Source organism: Rhinoraja longicauda, chromosome 1, assembly GCF_053455715.1.
Source record: "Rhinoraja longicauda isolate Sanriku21f chromosome 1, sRhiLon1.1, whole genome shotgun sequence".
Taxonomy (NCBI): domain Eukaryota; kingdom Metazoa; phylum Chordata; class Chondrichthyes; order Rajiformes; family Arhynchobatidae; genus Rhinoraja; species Rhinoraja longicauda.
Window position 1 is genome coordinate 38,697,535 of NC_135953.1, and position 18,233 is coordinate 38,715,767.

Consider the following 18,233-nt stretch of genomic DNA (forward strand, 5'->3'; position numbering starts at 1 on the left):
TCCTCCCTCCCTCTCTCTTTTCCCCTCTCCCTCTCTCTCTCTCTCCCTTTTCTTTTTCTTTCTCTTTCTCGCTTCTCCCCTCTTTTCCTTCCTCTCCTCGTCCAGACACAACTAAATTTAAGGCAGCTCTTCTTCTCCAAGAAGCCCTTCTTGCTTAAGTCCATACTCCGCCACCTCCAGTTTAAATTCCATTTGGAATATTTTGGAGGACCAAGAACCAACTCCCCCTCATTCCTCTTGTGTCCCTCCCTGCGGTCACGTGTCAGGCGTGGTGACGGTGGCCGCTCCCTCCCTCCCCCTGCGGTCACGTGTCAGGCGTGGTGACGGTAGCCGCTCCCTCCTCCCTCTCCCTGCGGTCACGTGTCAGGCGTGGTGACGGTAGCCGCTCCCTCTCTCCCTCTCTCCCTCTCTCCCTCTCTCCCTCTCTCCCTCTCTCCCTCTCTCCCTCTCTCCCTCTCTCCCTCTCTCCCTCTCTCCCTCTCTCCCTCTCTCCCTCTCTCCCTCTCTCCCTCTCTCCCTCTCTCCCTCTCTCCCTCTCTCCCTCTCTCCCTCTCTCCCTCTCTCCCTCTCTCCCTCTCTCCCTCTCTCCCTCTCTCCCTCTCTCCCTCTCTCCCTCTCTCCCTCCCCCTGCGGTCACGTGTCAGGCGTGGTGACGGTGGCCGCTCCCTCCTCCCGTCCGTCGCCTCCCTCGCACTGATTCGCGTTTCGGATTCTCCTGCGACCGTCACCATTAGGATCCGCGGGGGCCGTGGCCACTACCGACCGTTGTCGCGCCATCACTCACTCCCCCCCCTCCCGGCCGGAGTAGAGGACGAGGGCGAGAGGAGCGTCGGCGGGTGGCGCCTTGCCTTGCCTTGCCGGGCCAGCGAGCGAGCAGACGGGCGTGGTGGAGACATGTTTGGGGTAGTCGGACGGACCTGCGCCGGGACTCGCCGCTGACGAGATGACCGTGGCCGTCTTCTTCGGCTGCACTTTCGTCGCCTTCGGTCCCGCTTTCGCCCTCTTTGTTTTCACCATCGCCAAGGACCCGCTGCGAGTGATCGTGCTGATCGCGGGGTAGGTCGGCTCCTGCCCGCCCGCAGACGGCTCTTTGTTCGCACCCGGGCCGGGTTAGTGACAGGGAAGGGAATGAGCAGCAACAGCAGCAGCAGCGCCGGGGACATGGTGGGCTGGAGTGTGCAACAGTTACTCTGTGTCTCTGGTCTGCAGCACCGACCTGCACACAGTCCTTGGCCCATTGGGGTCCATTATTCTAGAGAGAGAGCTAGATAGAGCGGGGTCAGGAGGTATGGGGAGAAGGCAGGAACGGGGTACTGATTGAGAATGATCAGCCATGATCACATTGAATTGCGGTGCTGGCTCGAAGGGCTGAATGGCCTCCTGCACTTATTGTCTATTTCACTAGTGGGAAGCCGACTGTTTGAAGGGAACATTCAGTACATCCAAGGGAACATTCCTGCTTGTCTTCCTCGTCTTCCATTTCTCTCTTCCCCCCCTCATTATGTTTGTGTTTTTAAATCATTGTCCTTCCTCGTCGCTTGATGCCACCCACTTCTCACTGTCTACACTTTGAGAATTTCACAGAATCATGATGTTTAACACAAAGGAAGCTAATCAGTCCATCGCATCCGAACTGATTGAAAAAGCTTCCCAACCCAAAATCACTGTAACTTTGGAGACATTGACCTGTATCCCATGATGCTTTTTTTGGTAAGAAGTAGCGCCGTCACTGAAATGCAGAGAGAGAGAGAAGAGTAGGTGAAAATTCCCAGAAGGCTGGTGTGTCAAATAATAGAAGTGTAACTGTTTAGAGATACAGCATGGAAACAGGCCCCTCAGCCCACTGAGTATTGAACACCTGGTTGTTAGACCACTTTCTCATCCACTCCCTACACAAATAGGGACATTTTTTAAAAACGAGGCCAATTAACCTACAAACAGGTGAGGCAGAGGTTCACTTGCGCCTCCTCCAACCTCATCTACTGTATCTGTTGTTCCAGTTGTGGACTCCTATATATCGGCGAGACCAAGTGCAGACTGGTCGATCGTTTCGCTGAACAGCTTCGCTCAGTCTGCCTGGGCCATGCGATCTCCTGTTTGCCAAATATTTTAACTCCCATTCCCATACAGTCTTGGGCCTCTGTCACTGTCAGAGTGAGGTCAAATGCAAATTGGAGGAACAGCACCTCATACTTCGCTTGGGCAGCTTGCAACCGAGCGGTATGAATATTGATTTCTGTAACTTCAAGTAACCCTTGCATCCCCTCTCTCTCTGCCTCTCCCCCAACCTGCTCGTCGTACTAGTTTTACTGCAATCCTGTTGAGTTTCACTGTCTGTATAAACTCGTTATCACCTACCCACAGCCAACAATGGAGCATTATGGACTCCGCCTTGAGAATCCTTGCATTCTACATATCATATCATCATATCATATATCTACATATATCTATATATCTTTCTTTCATTTTTCTATTTACCTTCTATATCCCTCTGACTTTCAGTCTGAAGAAGGGTCACAACCCGAAACGTCACTTGTTCCTTTTCTCCATAAATGCCGCCTGATCCACTGAGTTACTCCAGCTTTTTGTGTCTAACCTACAAACCCACATGTCTTTGGGATGTGGGGGGAAATGGGAGCACCCGGGGGAACTCCCGAAATCACAGGGGAGAACGTGCAAACTCCACACAGACAGCGCCCTCGGTCAGGATGGAACCTGGGTCTCTGGTGCATGTGCTGAGATGAGAAACAATTTTGAAACTCAGTCAAAAAAGTTAAACATGTCCAGTACATGGACACTGCTGCGCATTGTATGAGGTGACCTGAGTGGATCAAGTGTCAATGGGAAGAATCATGGATGAGAGTGACAAAGAACCACTTAAGATGATTTACAGAAAAAGACACAAAGCACTGGAGTAACTCAGTGGGTCAGGCAGTATCTGTGAAAAACATACATAGGTTACTTTATTATTCATGTTCCCAATGTTAGGGGAGTCCAGAACCAGGGGCCACAGTCTAAGAATAAAGGGGAGGTCATTTAAAACAGGTGAGAAGAAACTTTCACCCAGAGAGTTGTGAATTTGTGGAATTCTCTGCCACAGAAGGCAGTGGAGGCCAATTCACTGGATGAATTTAAAAGAGAGTTAGATACTCTAGGGGCTAGTGGAATCAAGGGATATGGGGAGAAGGCAGGCACAGGTTATGGATTGTGGATGATCAGCCATGATCACAATGAATGTGTAGCTCGACGGGCCAAATGGCCTCCTCCTGCACCTATTTTCTGTTTCAGTCTCTGAATATGGGTCCTGACCTGAAACCTCACCTTTCCAAGTTCTCCAAGTCTGACCCGCTAAGTTACTCCAGTATTTTGTGTCTCTTTTGAATGAGAGTGTCATCGGGTTGAGATTAATAATGGCAAAGATAAATTAATGATCAAAAATAGTAATTCAAAATTTGCAGAAGGCTGAAGTCTGTGGAATGTGATGGAATGAAATGACCACGAAGACTAGAACAATTCTAATAGAGCATCCGCTGCTCTAGATGTCAACTCATCTATATCGGCGAAACCAAGCGCAGGCTCGGCGATCGCTTCGCTGAACACCTGCGCTCGGTCCGCATTAACGCCACTGATCTCCCGGTGGCCCAGCACTTCAACTCCCCCTCCCATTCCCAGTCTGACCTCTCTGTCATGGGCCTCCTCCAGTGCCATAGTGAGGCCCGCCGGAAATTGGAGGAGCAGCACCTCATATTTCGCCTGGGCAGTTTGCGGCCCGGTGGTATGAACGTCGACTTCTCCAACTTCAGATAGCTCCTCTGTCCCTCCCTTCCCCTCCTCCTTCCCAGATCTCCCTCTATCTTCCTGTCTCCACCTATATCCTTCCTTTGTCCCACCCCCGACATCAGTCTGAAGAAGGGTCTCGACCCGAAACGTCACCCATTCCTTCTCTCCCGAGATGCTGCCTGACCTGCTGAGTTACTCCAGCATTTTGTGAATAAATCGATTTGTACCAGCATCTGCAGTTATTTTCTTATTCTAATAGAGTAGCGATGTTTGTTTTTAGAGGTCTGTTGATTTAGTTTCGAGAACATTCCCACAAGAAGGAAAGATTGGGGAACCAAAACCAAGACTCCTTGGATGACAACGGAGTTTAAAAATATCAAAAAGGCACAGAAAGGATTTGTAAGATGCAGGTCAGGTGATATCTTTATTTGAATCAGAGTAAATACAATAAATTGAGAGGGGAAATAAAGGTGGCAATAGAATTGGAAAAGAAGGTCAGAGGAGTTCATATGGATGAATCCAAAGTCTGAAGCAGGGTCACAACCCAAAACATCACCTATTTCCCTTCACAGATGCTCCCTGCCCCACTGAGATCCTCCAGCAGTTCATTTTATGGAAGAAAAAAATTCAGTGTTACAGCTACAAAGAGAGTGCAGATTTTACAAAAAGGGCAAGGGCTACAATGAGTGTAGGAAAGAACTGCAGATGCTGGTTTAAATCGAAGGTAGACACAAAATGCTGGAGTAACTCAGCGGGTCAGGCAGCATCTCTGGAGAGAAGGAATGGGTGACGTTTCGGGTCGAGACCCTTCAGACTGATGTCAGGAGAGGGGGAGGGACAAAGATAGAATGTAGTCGGAGACAGTAAGACTGGTGGGAGAACTGGGAAAGGGAAGGGGATAGAGAGGGAAAACAAGGGCTATCTGAATTTAGAGAAGTCAATGTTCATACCGCTGGGGTGTAAACTACCCAAGCAAAATATGAGGTGCTGTTCCTCCAATTTGCGCTAGGCCTCACTCTGACAGTGGAGGAGGCCCAGGACAGAAAGGTCAGATTGGGAGGGGGAGTTGAAATGCTGAGCCATCGGGAGATCAAGTAGGTTAAGACGGACTGGGCGGAGGTGTTCAGAGAAACGATCGCCGAGCCTGCACTTGGTTTCGCCAATGTAGAGAAGTTGACACCTGGAACAGCGGATACAGTAGATGAGGTTGGAGGTGGAACCTCTGCCGTTTGCTAAAGAATGAGGACATCTCAGCTGCTCCCATAACTATCTTGGCTACACTTCTTCCCCCTCTGTTTCCTGTAAAGACTCTGTTCCCTACTGCCAATTCTCCGTCAACGCCGCATCTGCGCCCAGGATGAGATGTTCCAAATGAGGGCATCGTAGATGTCCTCATTCTTTAGGAAACGGGGGTTCCCTTCTTCCATTATAGATGAGGCTCTCACTAGGGTCTCCTCGATATCCTGCAGCTCCGCTCTTGCTCCCCCTCCCCCCATTTGTAACAAGGACAGAGTCCTTGTCCTCACCTTCCACCCCATCAGCCGTCGCACACAGCATATTATCCTCCAACATTTTCGCCACCCCCAACGGGATCCCACTACTGGCCACTTCTTCCCATCTCCACCCCATTCTGCTTTCCGCAGAGACCATTCCCTCCGAGACTCCCTGGTCAACTCATCCCTTCCCACTCAAACCACCCCCTCCACAGGTACTTTCCCTTGCAACCACAGGAGATGCAACACCTGTTCCTTTACCTCCCCCCTCGACTCCATCCAAGGACCCAAACAGTCTTTCCAGGTGAGGCAGAGGTTCATTTGTACCTCCTCCAACCTCATCTACTGTATCCGCTGTTCCAGGTGTCAACTTCTCTACATCAGCGAGACCAAGCGCAGGCACTGCACCTCATATTTCGCTTGGGTAGTTTACACCCCAGCGGTATGAACATTGACTTCTCTAACTTCAGGTAGCCCATGCTTTCCCTCTCTCTCCCCTCCCCCTTCCCAATTCTCCCACTAGTCTTACTGTCTCCGACTACATTCTATCTTTGTCCCGCCCCCCTCTCCTGACATCAGTCTGAAGAAGGGTCTCAACCCGAAACGTCACCCATTCCTTCTCTCCAGAGATGCTGCCTGACCCGCTGATTGACTCCAGCGTTTTGTGTCTACCAAGGGCTACTACGAGGTAGATTCTGAGGTTGGGACTACATTCTTAGCTAATAAAAATTCTGTGAATAGTCTGATAACTGCGGGATAGAAGCTGTTCCTGCATCTGGTGATATGCGCTTTCAGGCTTTTGTATCTTATGCCTCACAAGAGAGGGGAGATGAGAGATTGACTAGAGTGTAAGTGGTCCTTGATTAGGTAAGCCAACAGGCAAGCTTCTTTGTTTTTTTTAATTTAATTTTATTTTAAATGGTTATTTGGAACAGCCATAAAATTATATTCTCAGCCCTGTCTCTTGGTTACCATAAATGGTTAAAAGATCATTGATTTGAAAAGTCAACTTTTGCAATGATCATCTATAGAAACTAAACTACTCCAGATACTCGTGTTATTTGTTTCTAGCAACAAGTTAGTTGTCAGACTACAAAAAGCATACAAAGAAATATTTTTAAAAGTAAATTATAATTTTGAGTTAATTATATCATTGGTAAAGAATAAGCACTGTTTCCAAAATACTTAATATACATTTGTATTTGTTTAAAAATTCTTAGTTTTTGAATAATTACAGCTAAGAAAGATAACTAATATTGATATTTAACAAAAAAATGTACTCATCACTGAAGCATTTAAGAGACAAAGTGAGAAGGGTCCCAACCCAAAACACCACCTATCCGTGTTCTGCAAAGATGCTGCCTGGCTCGTTAACTTATTTCAGCACTTATTGTCTTTTGCAAAGCAGCATCTGCTGTTCCTTGTTTCTACATCAAATAATTTAAATCTGATAAAGCTTTCATTTCGCAGCTCAAGGGCTTAGAAAGTAAAAATACATTTTCATCTCTGAGTTAACATTTCTGTGAACGAATTAGAAAATGATTACCTAAGGGTGAATGAGATCACTGAAGGTTAAAAAGATCAGTCATCTATTTACATAAAGCGCAATTTGAGTATTGTAGACAAAAATTGGTTGTACAATATAAAAATAAGAGTGGCACGATGGCACAGCGATAGAGTTGCTGCCTTACAGTGCCAGAGACCGGGTTTGATCCTGACTACGGGTGCTTGTCTGTACGGAGATTGTGCATTCTCCCCGTGACCTACATGGGTTTTCTCCGGGATCTCCGGTTTCCTCCCACACTCCAAAGACCTACAGTTTTGTAGACTAATTGGCTTGGTATGATTGCATATTATCCTGTGTATGTGGAGTATAGTGTGAGTGTGTGGGGATCGCTGGCTGGCGCCGACTCAGTGTTTCTGCGGTATCTCTAAACTAAACTAAATAAGGTAATGTTTGTTTTAATATGTGGTTTAGCAGATACCAACTTAAATTGTTCCTTTATACAGGAAGTTCCATTAAAATGCAAATTCTTCAATTATCTTAATTTTTTTTCATTACGTTAATTTGGCTGCTGCAAAACATTTTTAAAATAAGTGTTTTGAAGCTCTGTTGCATACAGAATTGTAATGCTGTTTATAATTTCATGAATTGATCAAAGGGAAAATTGTTATGCACTGGTTGATATCACCAGGGTCAAACTGATATCTCGCACATTTTGTGGCTACTGGCCTGGATAAACTGTGTTAGTTAAAATGGCTGAAATGTTATTTTATTCAGTTAGGATTGAAAGTGTTAGTGGCTACTGAATGAAGCACTTCCTTTGTAAAAAGCTGAGTTAGGAAAAAGTTTGACACACAAAGAAGTTCTCGTGATAAGCAGAAGTCGAAATAAAAAGAAGCTAGCACTTACGTAAACAATTTACAATGGGTGGTCCCGTATCCTGAATGACCTGTGTTATTATAACGGGAGGATGGGAAGGGGTTCCCTTCCATTTCATAGGTCCTAGCATAGTGCGACACTGGGAAGGTGAACAAGAACGAGGAAGGTGGTGGAGAGCAACTCCTGGCCAAGTCGACGGCATCTTCCACAAGGTGCACCAGCGATCCCTTCTTCACAAGCAATCACACGGCTGCTGTTGTGGCTCACGATGTAGGCCCTGGCCACAGCGCTTTCTTCAGGCCGCCGCCACCGACAGAACGTGCTCGGTCACCGTGGGGCTCCCCTCCTCTCGCCAGCTGCTGCTTCTTCCTGTCGGCCATTGCTTTGTCCCCTCCCCTATCCACCGTCGCCTCCTCTTTCTCCCCCGGAATCGCAGACATCTTCCACCTTGGACTCCGGGGGAGCAGGAGGAGACGTTGGCGGGGGAGTGGACAAAGCGACAGCCGACAGCAATAAATGGCTGCTGATGAGAGGAGAGGGAGCCCCATGGTGACCGAATAGTTTTGTCAGAGGCAGCGGCCTGAAGAAAGCACCGTCGGCCAGGGGCTACAACATGAGCCCCAACAACAGCTGTGCCAACTGGATGGTGCAGCAGCTGGTGAAGAAGGGCTCGCTGGCGACCAGTGCAACGGAGCCTAGATTTAAGGTGAAACAACACAAAGCGATGGAGTAATTCAGGGGTCAGGCAGCATTTCTGGATAACATGGATAGATGACATTTCAGGTCGGGACACTTCTTCAGATTGATTCAATCGTTTTGTGTATTAGCCAGCATATGTAGTTCTTTGTTTCCACCCACAGTTAAGCTGATTCTGTCTTGCGTAAAATCTGACTTATGTAAGGGTTTACAGAATGTTACCCTTGCATAAGTCGGGGAGTGTCTGTACATTCTTAGTTTATGAAAGGTCCATGAATAATCTGGTAACAGCGGGGTAGAAACTGTTCCTGAATCTGGTGATGTGTGTTTTCAAGCTTTTGTATCTTCTGCCTGACGGGAGAGGGGAGGAAATGACCAGGGTGTAAGCGCTCCTTGGTTATGTTGTGTATGTAGGAACTGAAGATGGTGGTTTGCACCGAAGATAGACACAAAATGCTGCACTAACTCAGTGGGTCAGGCAGCATCTCTGGAGAAAAGGAATAGGTGACGTTTCAGGTCGAGACCCTTCGGACTGAGAGTCTGCAGAAAGGTCTCCATCTAAACGTCACAATTGTCGTACAGTGAAAAATTCCTTTTGTGCAGAGACGCTGCCTAACCCGCACAGGTACGCCAGCATTTTGTGTCTATCCTTGAATATGTTGGATGCTTTCCCCAGGCACTGTGAAGTGTAACTGGAGTCTATGGAGGGGGAGGCTAGTTTGAGTGATGGACTGTGCTGCGTCCGCAACTCATTGCAATTTCTTGCGGTCTTGAGCAATGCAGTTGCCCAACCAAGTTATGATGCAAAAGGCTTGATCGAAAGGTAGCTGTTAAGCAGCTTTTTGAAGGGGAAAGTGAGTTAGAAAGATGAAGGAAGGGAATTCCAGATATTAATGAACAACAACAGTGGAAAAAATAAATTACGATAAACAAGTGGCCAAAATTAGGGAAGTTTATGTATCTTAAATTGTTAAACGGGTGAAGGTAATTGGAGAAATAAATATGTGTGACCATGGTTGGATTTGAAAGTTTAAAAAAATTGAGTTATTACTTAACTGGGAAACAATATAGGTCAACTGGATAGAGATAAGTGGTTTGACTGTGGATATGAGCAGCCAAAAAATATTTGTATGTATGTAGGATATAAATATGCAATTCCTTTTTAGAACGAGATAGTAATACAATTATTGTTCTGGTTGAAAGTTGTACTGTGATTGAAAGGAAGCATCTTTAAATCAGATTTAACTTTGAAGTCCCATATTGAATTATATTTCTGCCTGGTTTACAAAATGCATTTTGCAATTAATTGCATATTACTTTATATATCAGAAGACATGTGCTGTTAAGTTTCATGTGATGAGTCTGCTTGTGCAACAGGTCACATGGAATCCAGAGCATGCAGTCTTTGCCCCACAGAACTGTCCTGGCTTGTCCTTTTTCTTCTGCTGTCCAGTAACTTCATATATACATATACAGCATTAATTATATCATTAGTCAGCTGAAAGGCTGTAGGTTTTCTGGCTCCAGTTGTCTCCATTTTCACCCATTGTGGCTCAGTGGCAGTGGATTGAGTTCTTCAATTTTGATAAAAAGACGATTGATCTGAAATGTTAACACGAGGAACTCAGATGCTGGTTTTCGAAAAATAGACACAAAGTGCTGAAGTAACTCAGCAAGACAGGCAGCATATCTGGAGACATCTTCGGGACTCTTGTTCTGGCTGAAGACGTCATCTATCCATGTTCCTCAGTGATGTTGCCTGACCCGCTATGTTACTCCAGCATTTTGTGTCTTGATCTGAAATGTTTCTCGCCTTGTTGTAGATATTGCCTAACAAGATGAGTATTTCTAGTGTTTGCTGTTTTTATAGATTTCAAAGAGTTTCATTATTTTTTGTTGAAGTAACTAAATGATTTTTGTGTTTCAGGGCATTTTTCTGGTTACTCTCTTTGCTGTTAGCTTCCTTAGTGTGGTTTATCGCTGTAAAAGCTAGCAATGAAAAAGATGCCGGACTACAGAAATCCCTCATTATCTTTGGTGTGATGTTCTCCGTAGTTCTACAGGAAGTCTTTCGGTTTGCTTACTACAAACTGTTGAGGTATGTGCACTCTGCAAATTAATGTGTCCATAATTCCACATGCTGACCTAATGGTTATATAATGGACCTCGACCGCAGAATCAGCAAATTTCCATCTACTAATACTCTCCTCCGCCTAGCAGAGCTGGTCCTTACCCTCAACAACTTTTCCTTTGACTCTTCCCACTTCCTCCAAATCCAAGGCATAGCGATGGGCCCTAGCTATGCCTGCCTCTTTGTAGGGTATGTTGAACAATCCCTGTTCCAGACGTACACTGGCCCCATCCCCGAACTCTACCTCTGCTACACTAACGACTGCATCGGTGCTATCTCCTGCACCCATGCAGAACTCACTGCGTTCCTCATCTCCACAACTGACTTCATCAACTGCACCACCAATTTCCATCCTGCACTCAAATTCACTTGGACCACCTCCGACATCTCCCTACCGTTTCTGGGTGTCACCGTCTCCATTCACAAGAGACAGACTATTGACCGACATCTACTACAAACCCACTGACTCCCATAGCTATCTAGACTTCACTTCTTCCTACTCTGTTTCCTGTAAAGACTATCCCATACTCCCAATTCCTCCGACTACGCCCAGGATGAGGTTTTCCAAACCAGGGCATCAGAGATGTCCTCATTCTTTAGGAAATGGGGGTTCCCCTCGTCCATTATAGATGAGGCTCTCACTAGGGTCTCCTCGATATCCTGCAGCTCCGCTCTTTGGAGGAACAGCACCTCATATTTTGCTTGTAGACACAAAATGCTGGAGTAACTCAGCGGGTCAGGCAGCATCTCTGGACAGAAGGAATGGGTGACGTTTTGGGTCGAGACCCTTCAGACTGATGTCAAGGGAGGGGGCAGGACAAAGATAGGATGTAGTAGGAGATGGGAAGACTAGTGGGAGAGCTGGGAAGGGGAGGGGAAAGAGAGGGACAGAGGAACTATCTGAAGTTAGAGATCAATGCTCATACTGCTGGGGTGTAAACTGCCCGGGCGAAATATGAGATGCTGTTTCTCCAATTTGCGCTGGGCCTCACTCTGACAATGGAGGAGGCCCAGGACAGAAAGGTCAGATTGGGAATGGGAGGGGGAGTTGAAGTGCTGAGCCAACGGGAGATCAGGTTGGTTAAGGCGGACTGAGCAGAGGCGTTGAGCGAAACGATCGCCAAGCCTGCGCTTGGTCTCACCGATGTAGATCTGGAACAGCAGATACAATAGATGAGGTTGGAGGAGGTGCAGGTAAACCTCTGCCTCACCTGAAAAGACTGTTTGGGTTCTTGGATGAAGTCGATGGGGGAGATAAACGGACAGGTGATGCATCTCCTGCGGTTGCAGGGGAAAGTACCTGGGGAGGGGGTGGTTTGGGTGGGAAGGGACGAGTGGACCAGGGAGTTACGGAGGGAAAGAACGGTCTTTGCGGAAAGCAGAAAGGGGTGGAGATGGGAAGATGTGGCCAGGAGTGGGATCCTGTTGGAGGTGGCGGGAATGTTGGCGCATTTTTTGCTTGGGTAGCTTACACCCCAGCGGTATGAGCGTTGACTTCTCTAACTTCAAATAGCCCTTGCTTTCCCTCACTCTCCATCCCCTCCCCCTTCCCAGTTCTCCCACCAGTCTTACTGTCTCCAACTACTCCCCTGATATCAATCCAAAGAAGGGTCTCCACCTGAAACGTCACCCATTCCCTCTCCAGGGATTTTTTTTGAAGTGTTAAAAGTATTATACAGAGTTAAAACTATAAGCTTGGTCTCTACGAGCGTCCTTGCCATCAGAAACAATTTCTGCTCTCATTTAATGTTAGAGTCACCAGGTAAAAATCCATTTGGCTATCTAGGTGAATCCATCAGCCCATGGCTATGTGATAGTGTATTATAGTAGTTACCTTGACAATGTAGCCTTAGAAAGAATGGGCTCCTCCAATGAGAACAGTTCCTCAGGATATCATGCAACGCTTGGGTACGTTTGAAAATAATAATAGAAACTGATGTAAGTTTTGCTACGCGATATCATTTTGACGATGGTTATATGCAGTCTTCTTGTAATTTGGTCATTAACAAAATCATGAATGCTTCACCATCAGATATTTTAACTACCATCAGGTAAATACGGGCTTGTCTATTCTTTGATCATGAGAGGCAAAGATGTGCAATTAATCTGAGGAGGTGGAGATGAGGAGGAATTTCTTTAGCCAGAGTGTGGCGAATCTGTGAATTCATTGCCACAGAAGGCTGTGGAGGCCATCAGGGGATATTATTTAAGGCAGAGATAGAGATTCTTGAATGGTAAGGGTGTCGGGGATTCTGGGGAGAAGACAGGAGAATGGAGCTGAGGGGGAAAGGTAGATCGGCCACGACTGAATGGCAGAGTAGACCTGATGGGCCAAATGGCCTAATTCTGCTCCTATAATTTATGAATTTACAATCTCTACAGACGTGTACCAATGAGCTGGATTATTTGTAAAAGTCCATTGCTAGTCCTAGTGCCCTCTATTCTGTTCTTTGCTTGCTATCTGATCAGGGGTAAGAAAGCAGTAGATGGGACATTTATCAGATTAATGTGGTGTGAGTGACTATGAAATACATTCTTTATGGATTGAGTACCAACAGTGGACGAATATATGGATTTGTCATGAAATACTTAACAAATGAAGGCAAAATGCTTCTGAAGTTTATCAAGGTTGAGACGTAAAGGACATTTAGCAAGTTAGGGTTGAAAGAAATCCATTTTAAGATGGAAATTATTATTGCATCCGCATATTTACTCACTTTTCCTTACTGGGTCAGATTATTAAATTAATCCCTGCATTACATTTTTGAACTAGGCACAAAACTCCTGCTGCACATGGTCTTGGTTACCTCCAACTGTGACTTTCTGAGAACAATAGGCTTCTTCTTTTGTTGCTGGGAAGCAATATGTTCTGTTTGTGGCAAGAATGCATGGCATGCTTCATTTTATAACCATTTAGCCCTTTGAATATGTTTTACCAAGATCATAGTTGACCTTCTACCTGAAGGTCATTTCCCTGCACCATCCCCAAATCACCTGAGTCTTTTAATTTGCAGTAATCCTTGAACTTCTTCTTAATGAGCTCGATGACTGGGCCCCTTGGTCCTGCAGGTAGAGAATTCTGACAATTCCCCACCATCTCCATTAAGAAATATCTCTTTACCTCAGTCCCGCAAGTCCGAATAATATACTTGGTCAAACTAACGTCTTTGGTGCTTTAGTTTTTTTTGGATGCAGAAATTATGGCCTCTTCAGTATCTTCGTGAATGTTATCTGATTATAATTGCCTTGATGCACATCCCCTTGTACCCTTGGTGTTGTTGCAGCTTGTATGCAGGTGTTAACAGGCACTGAATGGAAATTTTGCAGAGGCTAGTCTTCCATTAAGCTTTTCCACCTTTAAATCCAAATAAAGGTACACCAAGAATTGCTGGGAATAACGAGCTATCCATGTTTCCCAGTCCTCTAACCACTGGATCTACGCTTACCTGGAATGAACATTCAGGAGCAATTTCACCCCCATTCAAAATATATTTAAAAAATCACATTGACATATAAAACAACAAATTAAGGATTCAGTTAATTCAATTAAGTAAAAAACATGTTCATTCCCTATAGCTTGTTTCTCTCCCATGCAGCGGTTACTTATCAGTGAAATTGAATGAAGTCGGTGACTAAATTGACACAGATTTCACAAGATAACTTGGGAAACTGGAAATAGTTGGTCCTCTACTGCTGTATGATATGAGTTGTTCACTGTCAGGGAACAGCTGGAATGACAAACACTACATAAAAAAAATAAAGGCATGAGATGGTCATCAGGCCCCATTGTCTGCCCCACCATTCAATATGATCATGATTGATCTTTGAACTTCTCATCTGTACCAGTTTCCCACAGCCATGTGACAGTTCTGCACATTCCCATATCTTTCAAAAATGTTTCAATCTATTCCTTAAATACTCCCAGTAAGCCAAACTCTGCAATCCTCTTGGGTTAGGGAATTCCTGTGATTCTCCAATCTCTGCAAAAATAAATTTCCACACGTCTCCTTTTCAAATGACCGGCTCCTCATTTTGTAACACCTCAACATTTATTCAGTCATGTGACCTCAGGATCCAATAGTTTCAACAAGGTTACCTCTTTTTCTTCTAAAGTCCAAAGAACACAGAACCAAACTGTTTTAGCCTTTCTTGATACGACAGCCCTCTTCAGAATTAGCCTGGTGAATCTCATTTGAATTGCCTATGATGCTACTATATTATTTTTTAAGGAGAGGAGATCAAAATGTCCAAGAAAATTTGGGATACTCACATTTGTCACAATATTTATGGGAGTCCTGCAGTTCTACAGGGATTGGATAGGCTGGGTTTATTCTCAATGGAACATAGGAGGCTGAAGCTTGACTGTTGAGGTACATAAAATTATGAGAGGTATGGATGGATGATCAGAATCTTTTTTCCCAGGATATGGGAGTTTAGAACTAGAGGGCACAGGTTTAAGGTGAGTCAGAAGAATTTTTAAGGAGATCAGAGGGATACATTTTTGACACAGGGTGGTGGTTATATGCAACAAGTTGCCACAGGTAGTAGAGGCAGGGATAATGACAATATTTAAAAGACATTTGGACAGGTACTGAGATATGAATGGTCCAGCGGGATATAAGCTTAATGTATACACGAGAGATTAACAAAGGTAGGCATCACGGTTGCCATGGACAAGTTGGGCTGCAAGGACTCATTTCTGATTCTATCAATGTCAGCTGACAATATCTTTGTAAACAGTTAACTTTTCTTCATCAATTCACCAATTCTCACAATGCCATACAACCTTCGAGAAGAAATAGATTTATATTTGTGCAACTAACAAGTGTAAAGCTCATTGAATGTTGGCTTGAAATCTATTATATAGTAAAATCGTTTTTTTCAGTGATTATGGTGCCTTTCCTATTGTACATTTTGCTCTGAGGCTACGTTTGAAGAGAACCTGAACAGAGTCTAGAGAGGCATAGATAGGATACGATGGTCAGAGCCTACTTCCCCAGAATGGAAATATCAAATACCAGTGGGCATAACTTTATGGTGAGAAGGGCAAAGTTTAAAGGAGATGTGCGAGGCAAGTTCTTTTACTCAGAGGGTGATAAGTGCCTGAAATGTTCTGCCTGGGGTGGTGGTTGAGGCAGATACGATTGTGGCGTCTAGAGGTTTTTGGATAGGCACAAGGATATGCGGAGAATGGAAGGATATGGATTATGTGGAGACAGATAGGGTTGGTCATGACATCATGTCAGCATAGACTTTGTGGGATGAAGGATCTGTTCCTGTGCTGCCCTGTTCTATGTTCTATCCAGGACGGAAATAGGGTCTTCGGCCTAATCGTCAATGCTGACCAAGATGCCTCATCTCAGCTAGTCCCATTTGCCAGAGCCTGGCCCATATCCTTCTAAACCTTTCCTGTTCAGCTATTTGTCCAAATGTCATCTCCCTCCTAAACAGATATGCCATTTTGGATACTGTTGGGGGAGATGCCTCATCAGGGGAAGGCAGCAGCAGCCAAGTTCATGGCACCGTGGGTGGCTCTGCGGCAAAAGAGGGGAGGAAAAAGAGTGGAAGGGCTATAGTGATAGGGGATTCAATTGTAAGGGGAATAGATAGGCGTTTCTGCGGCCGCAAACGAGACTCCAGGATGGTATGTTGCCTCCCTGGTGCAAGAGTCAGGGATATCTCTGAGCGGCTGCAGGACATTCTGAAGGGGGAGGGTGAGCAGCCAGTTGTCGTGGTGCACGTTGGCACCAACGATTTAGGTAAAAAACGGGATGAGGTCCTACAAGGTGAATTTAGAGAGCTAGGAGATAAACTAAAAAGTAGGACCTCAAAGGTAATAATCTCTGGATTACTACCAGTGCCACGTGCTAGTCAGAGTAGGAATAGGAGGATATTTCATATGAATACGTGGCTTGAAAAATGGCGCAAGGGGGAGGGATTCAAATTTTTAGGACATTGGAACCAGTTCTGGGAGAGGTGGGACCAGTACAAACAGGACGGTCTGCATCTGAGCTGGAATGGAACCAATGTCCTAGGGGGAGTGTTTGCTAGTGCTGTCGGGGAGGATTTAAACTAATGTGGCAGGGGGATGGGAGCTGGAGCAGAGAAACAGAGTGTGTAAAATGAGGGTAGAAGCAACAGGTAGCAAGGTGAAAAGTAAAAGTGGCAGGCAGACAAATCCAGGGCAAAAATCAAAAAGGGCCACTTTTCAACATAATCGTACAAGGGGTAAGAGAGTTGTAAAAACAAGCCTGAAGGTTTTGTGTCTCAATGCAAGGAGTATACGTAATAAGGTGGATGAATTAAATGTGGCGATAGTTATTAATGATTATGATATAGTTGGGATTACGGAGACATGGCTCCAGGGTGACCAAGGCTGGGAGCTCAACATCCAGGGATATTCTATATTCAGGCGGGATAGACAGAAAGGAAAAGGAGGTGGGGTAGCGTTACTGGTTAGAGAGGAGATTAAAGCAGTGGAAAGGAAGGACATTAGCTTGGAGGAAGTGGAATCGATATGGGTAGAGCTACGAAACACTAAGGGGCAGAAAACGCTAGTGGGAGTTGTGTACAGGCCACCTAACAGCAGTAGGGAGGTTGGGGATGGCAACAAGCAAGAAATTAGAAATGCATGCACTAAAGGCGCAGCAGTTATAATGGGTGACTTCAATCTACATATAGATTGGGTGAACCAAACTGGCAGGGGTGCTGAGGAAGAGGATTTCTTGGAATGTTTGAGAGATGGTTTTCTAAACCAACATGTCGAGGAACCAACGAGAGAACAGGCCATTCTAGACTGGGTATTGAGTAATGAGGAAGGGTTAGTTAGCAGTCTTGTTGTGCGAGGCCCCTTGGGCAAGAGTGATCATAATATGGTAGAGTTCTTCATTAGGATGGAGAGTGACAAAGTCGATACAGAAACAAGTGTTCTGAACTTAAAGAAAGGTAACTTTGAGGGTATGAGGCGTGAATTGTCCAAGATAGACTGGCGATTGATGCTGAAAGGGTTGACGGTGGACATGCAATGGAAGGCATTTAAAGGTCGCATGGATGAACTACAACAAGTGTTCATCCCAGTTTGGCAAAAGAACAAACCAGGAAAGGTAGTGCATCCGTGGCTAACAAGGGAAATCAAGGATAGTATTAAAACAAAAGATGAAGCATACAGATTAGCCAGAAAAAGTAGCATACCAGAGGACTGGGAGAAATTCAGAGTCCAGCAGAGGAGGACAAAGGGCTTAATTAGGAAAGGGAAAATAGATTATGAGGGAAAACTGGCAAGGAACATAAAAACAGACTGCAAAAGCTTTTATAGATATGTCGAGAGGAAAAGATTAGTTAAGGCAAATGTAGATCCCTTGCAGTCGGAAACAGGTGAATTGATCATAGGGAACAAGGAGATGGCAGACCAATTGAACAAATACTTTGGTTCTGTCTTCACTAAGGAAGACATAAACCGTCTGCCGGAAATAGCGGGGGACCGGGGGTCTAATGAGATGGAGGAACTGAGGGAAATCCAGGTTAGTCGGGAAGTGGTGTTAGGTAAATTAAATGGATTAAAGGCAGATAAATCCCCAGGGCCAGATAGGCTGCATCCCAGAGTGCTTAAGGAAGTAGCCTCAGAAATAGTGGATGCATTAGTGATAATTTTTCAAAACTCTTTAGATTCTGGAGTAGTTCCTGAGGACTGGAGGGTAGCTAATGTAACCCCACTTTTTAAAAAGGGAGGGAGAGAGAAAACGGGGAATTA

General features: G+C 45.4%; 1 protein-coding gene across 1 annotated transcript in view; it reads left to right on the plus strand.

Annotated features, from left to right (window-relative positions):
• Positions 1–586: 586 nt before the first annotated feature.
• Positions 587–18,233, plus strand: part of LOC144591818 (gamma-secretase subunit Aph-1b-like) — a 31,488-nt gene continuing 13,841 nt past the window's right edge. The window contains exons 1-2 of the mRNA XM_078395863.1: positions 587–1,056; positions 10,280–10,450. Coding sequence (XP_078251989.1) covers positions 944–1,056; positions 10,280–10,450 — 284 coding nt within the window. The 5' untranslated portion in view covers positions 587–943. The remainder of the gene's footprint in view (positions 1,057–10,279; positions 10,451–18,233) is intronic.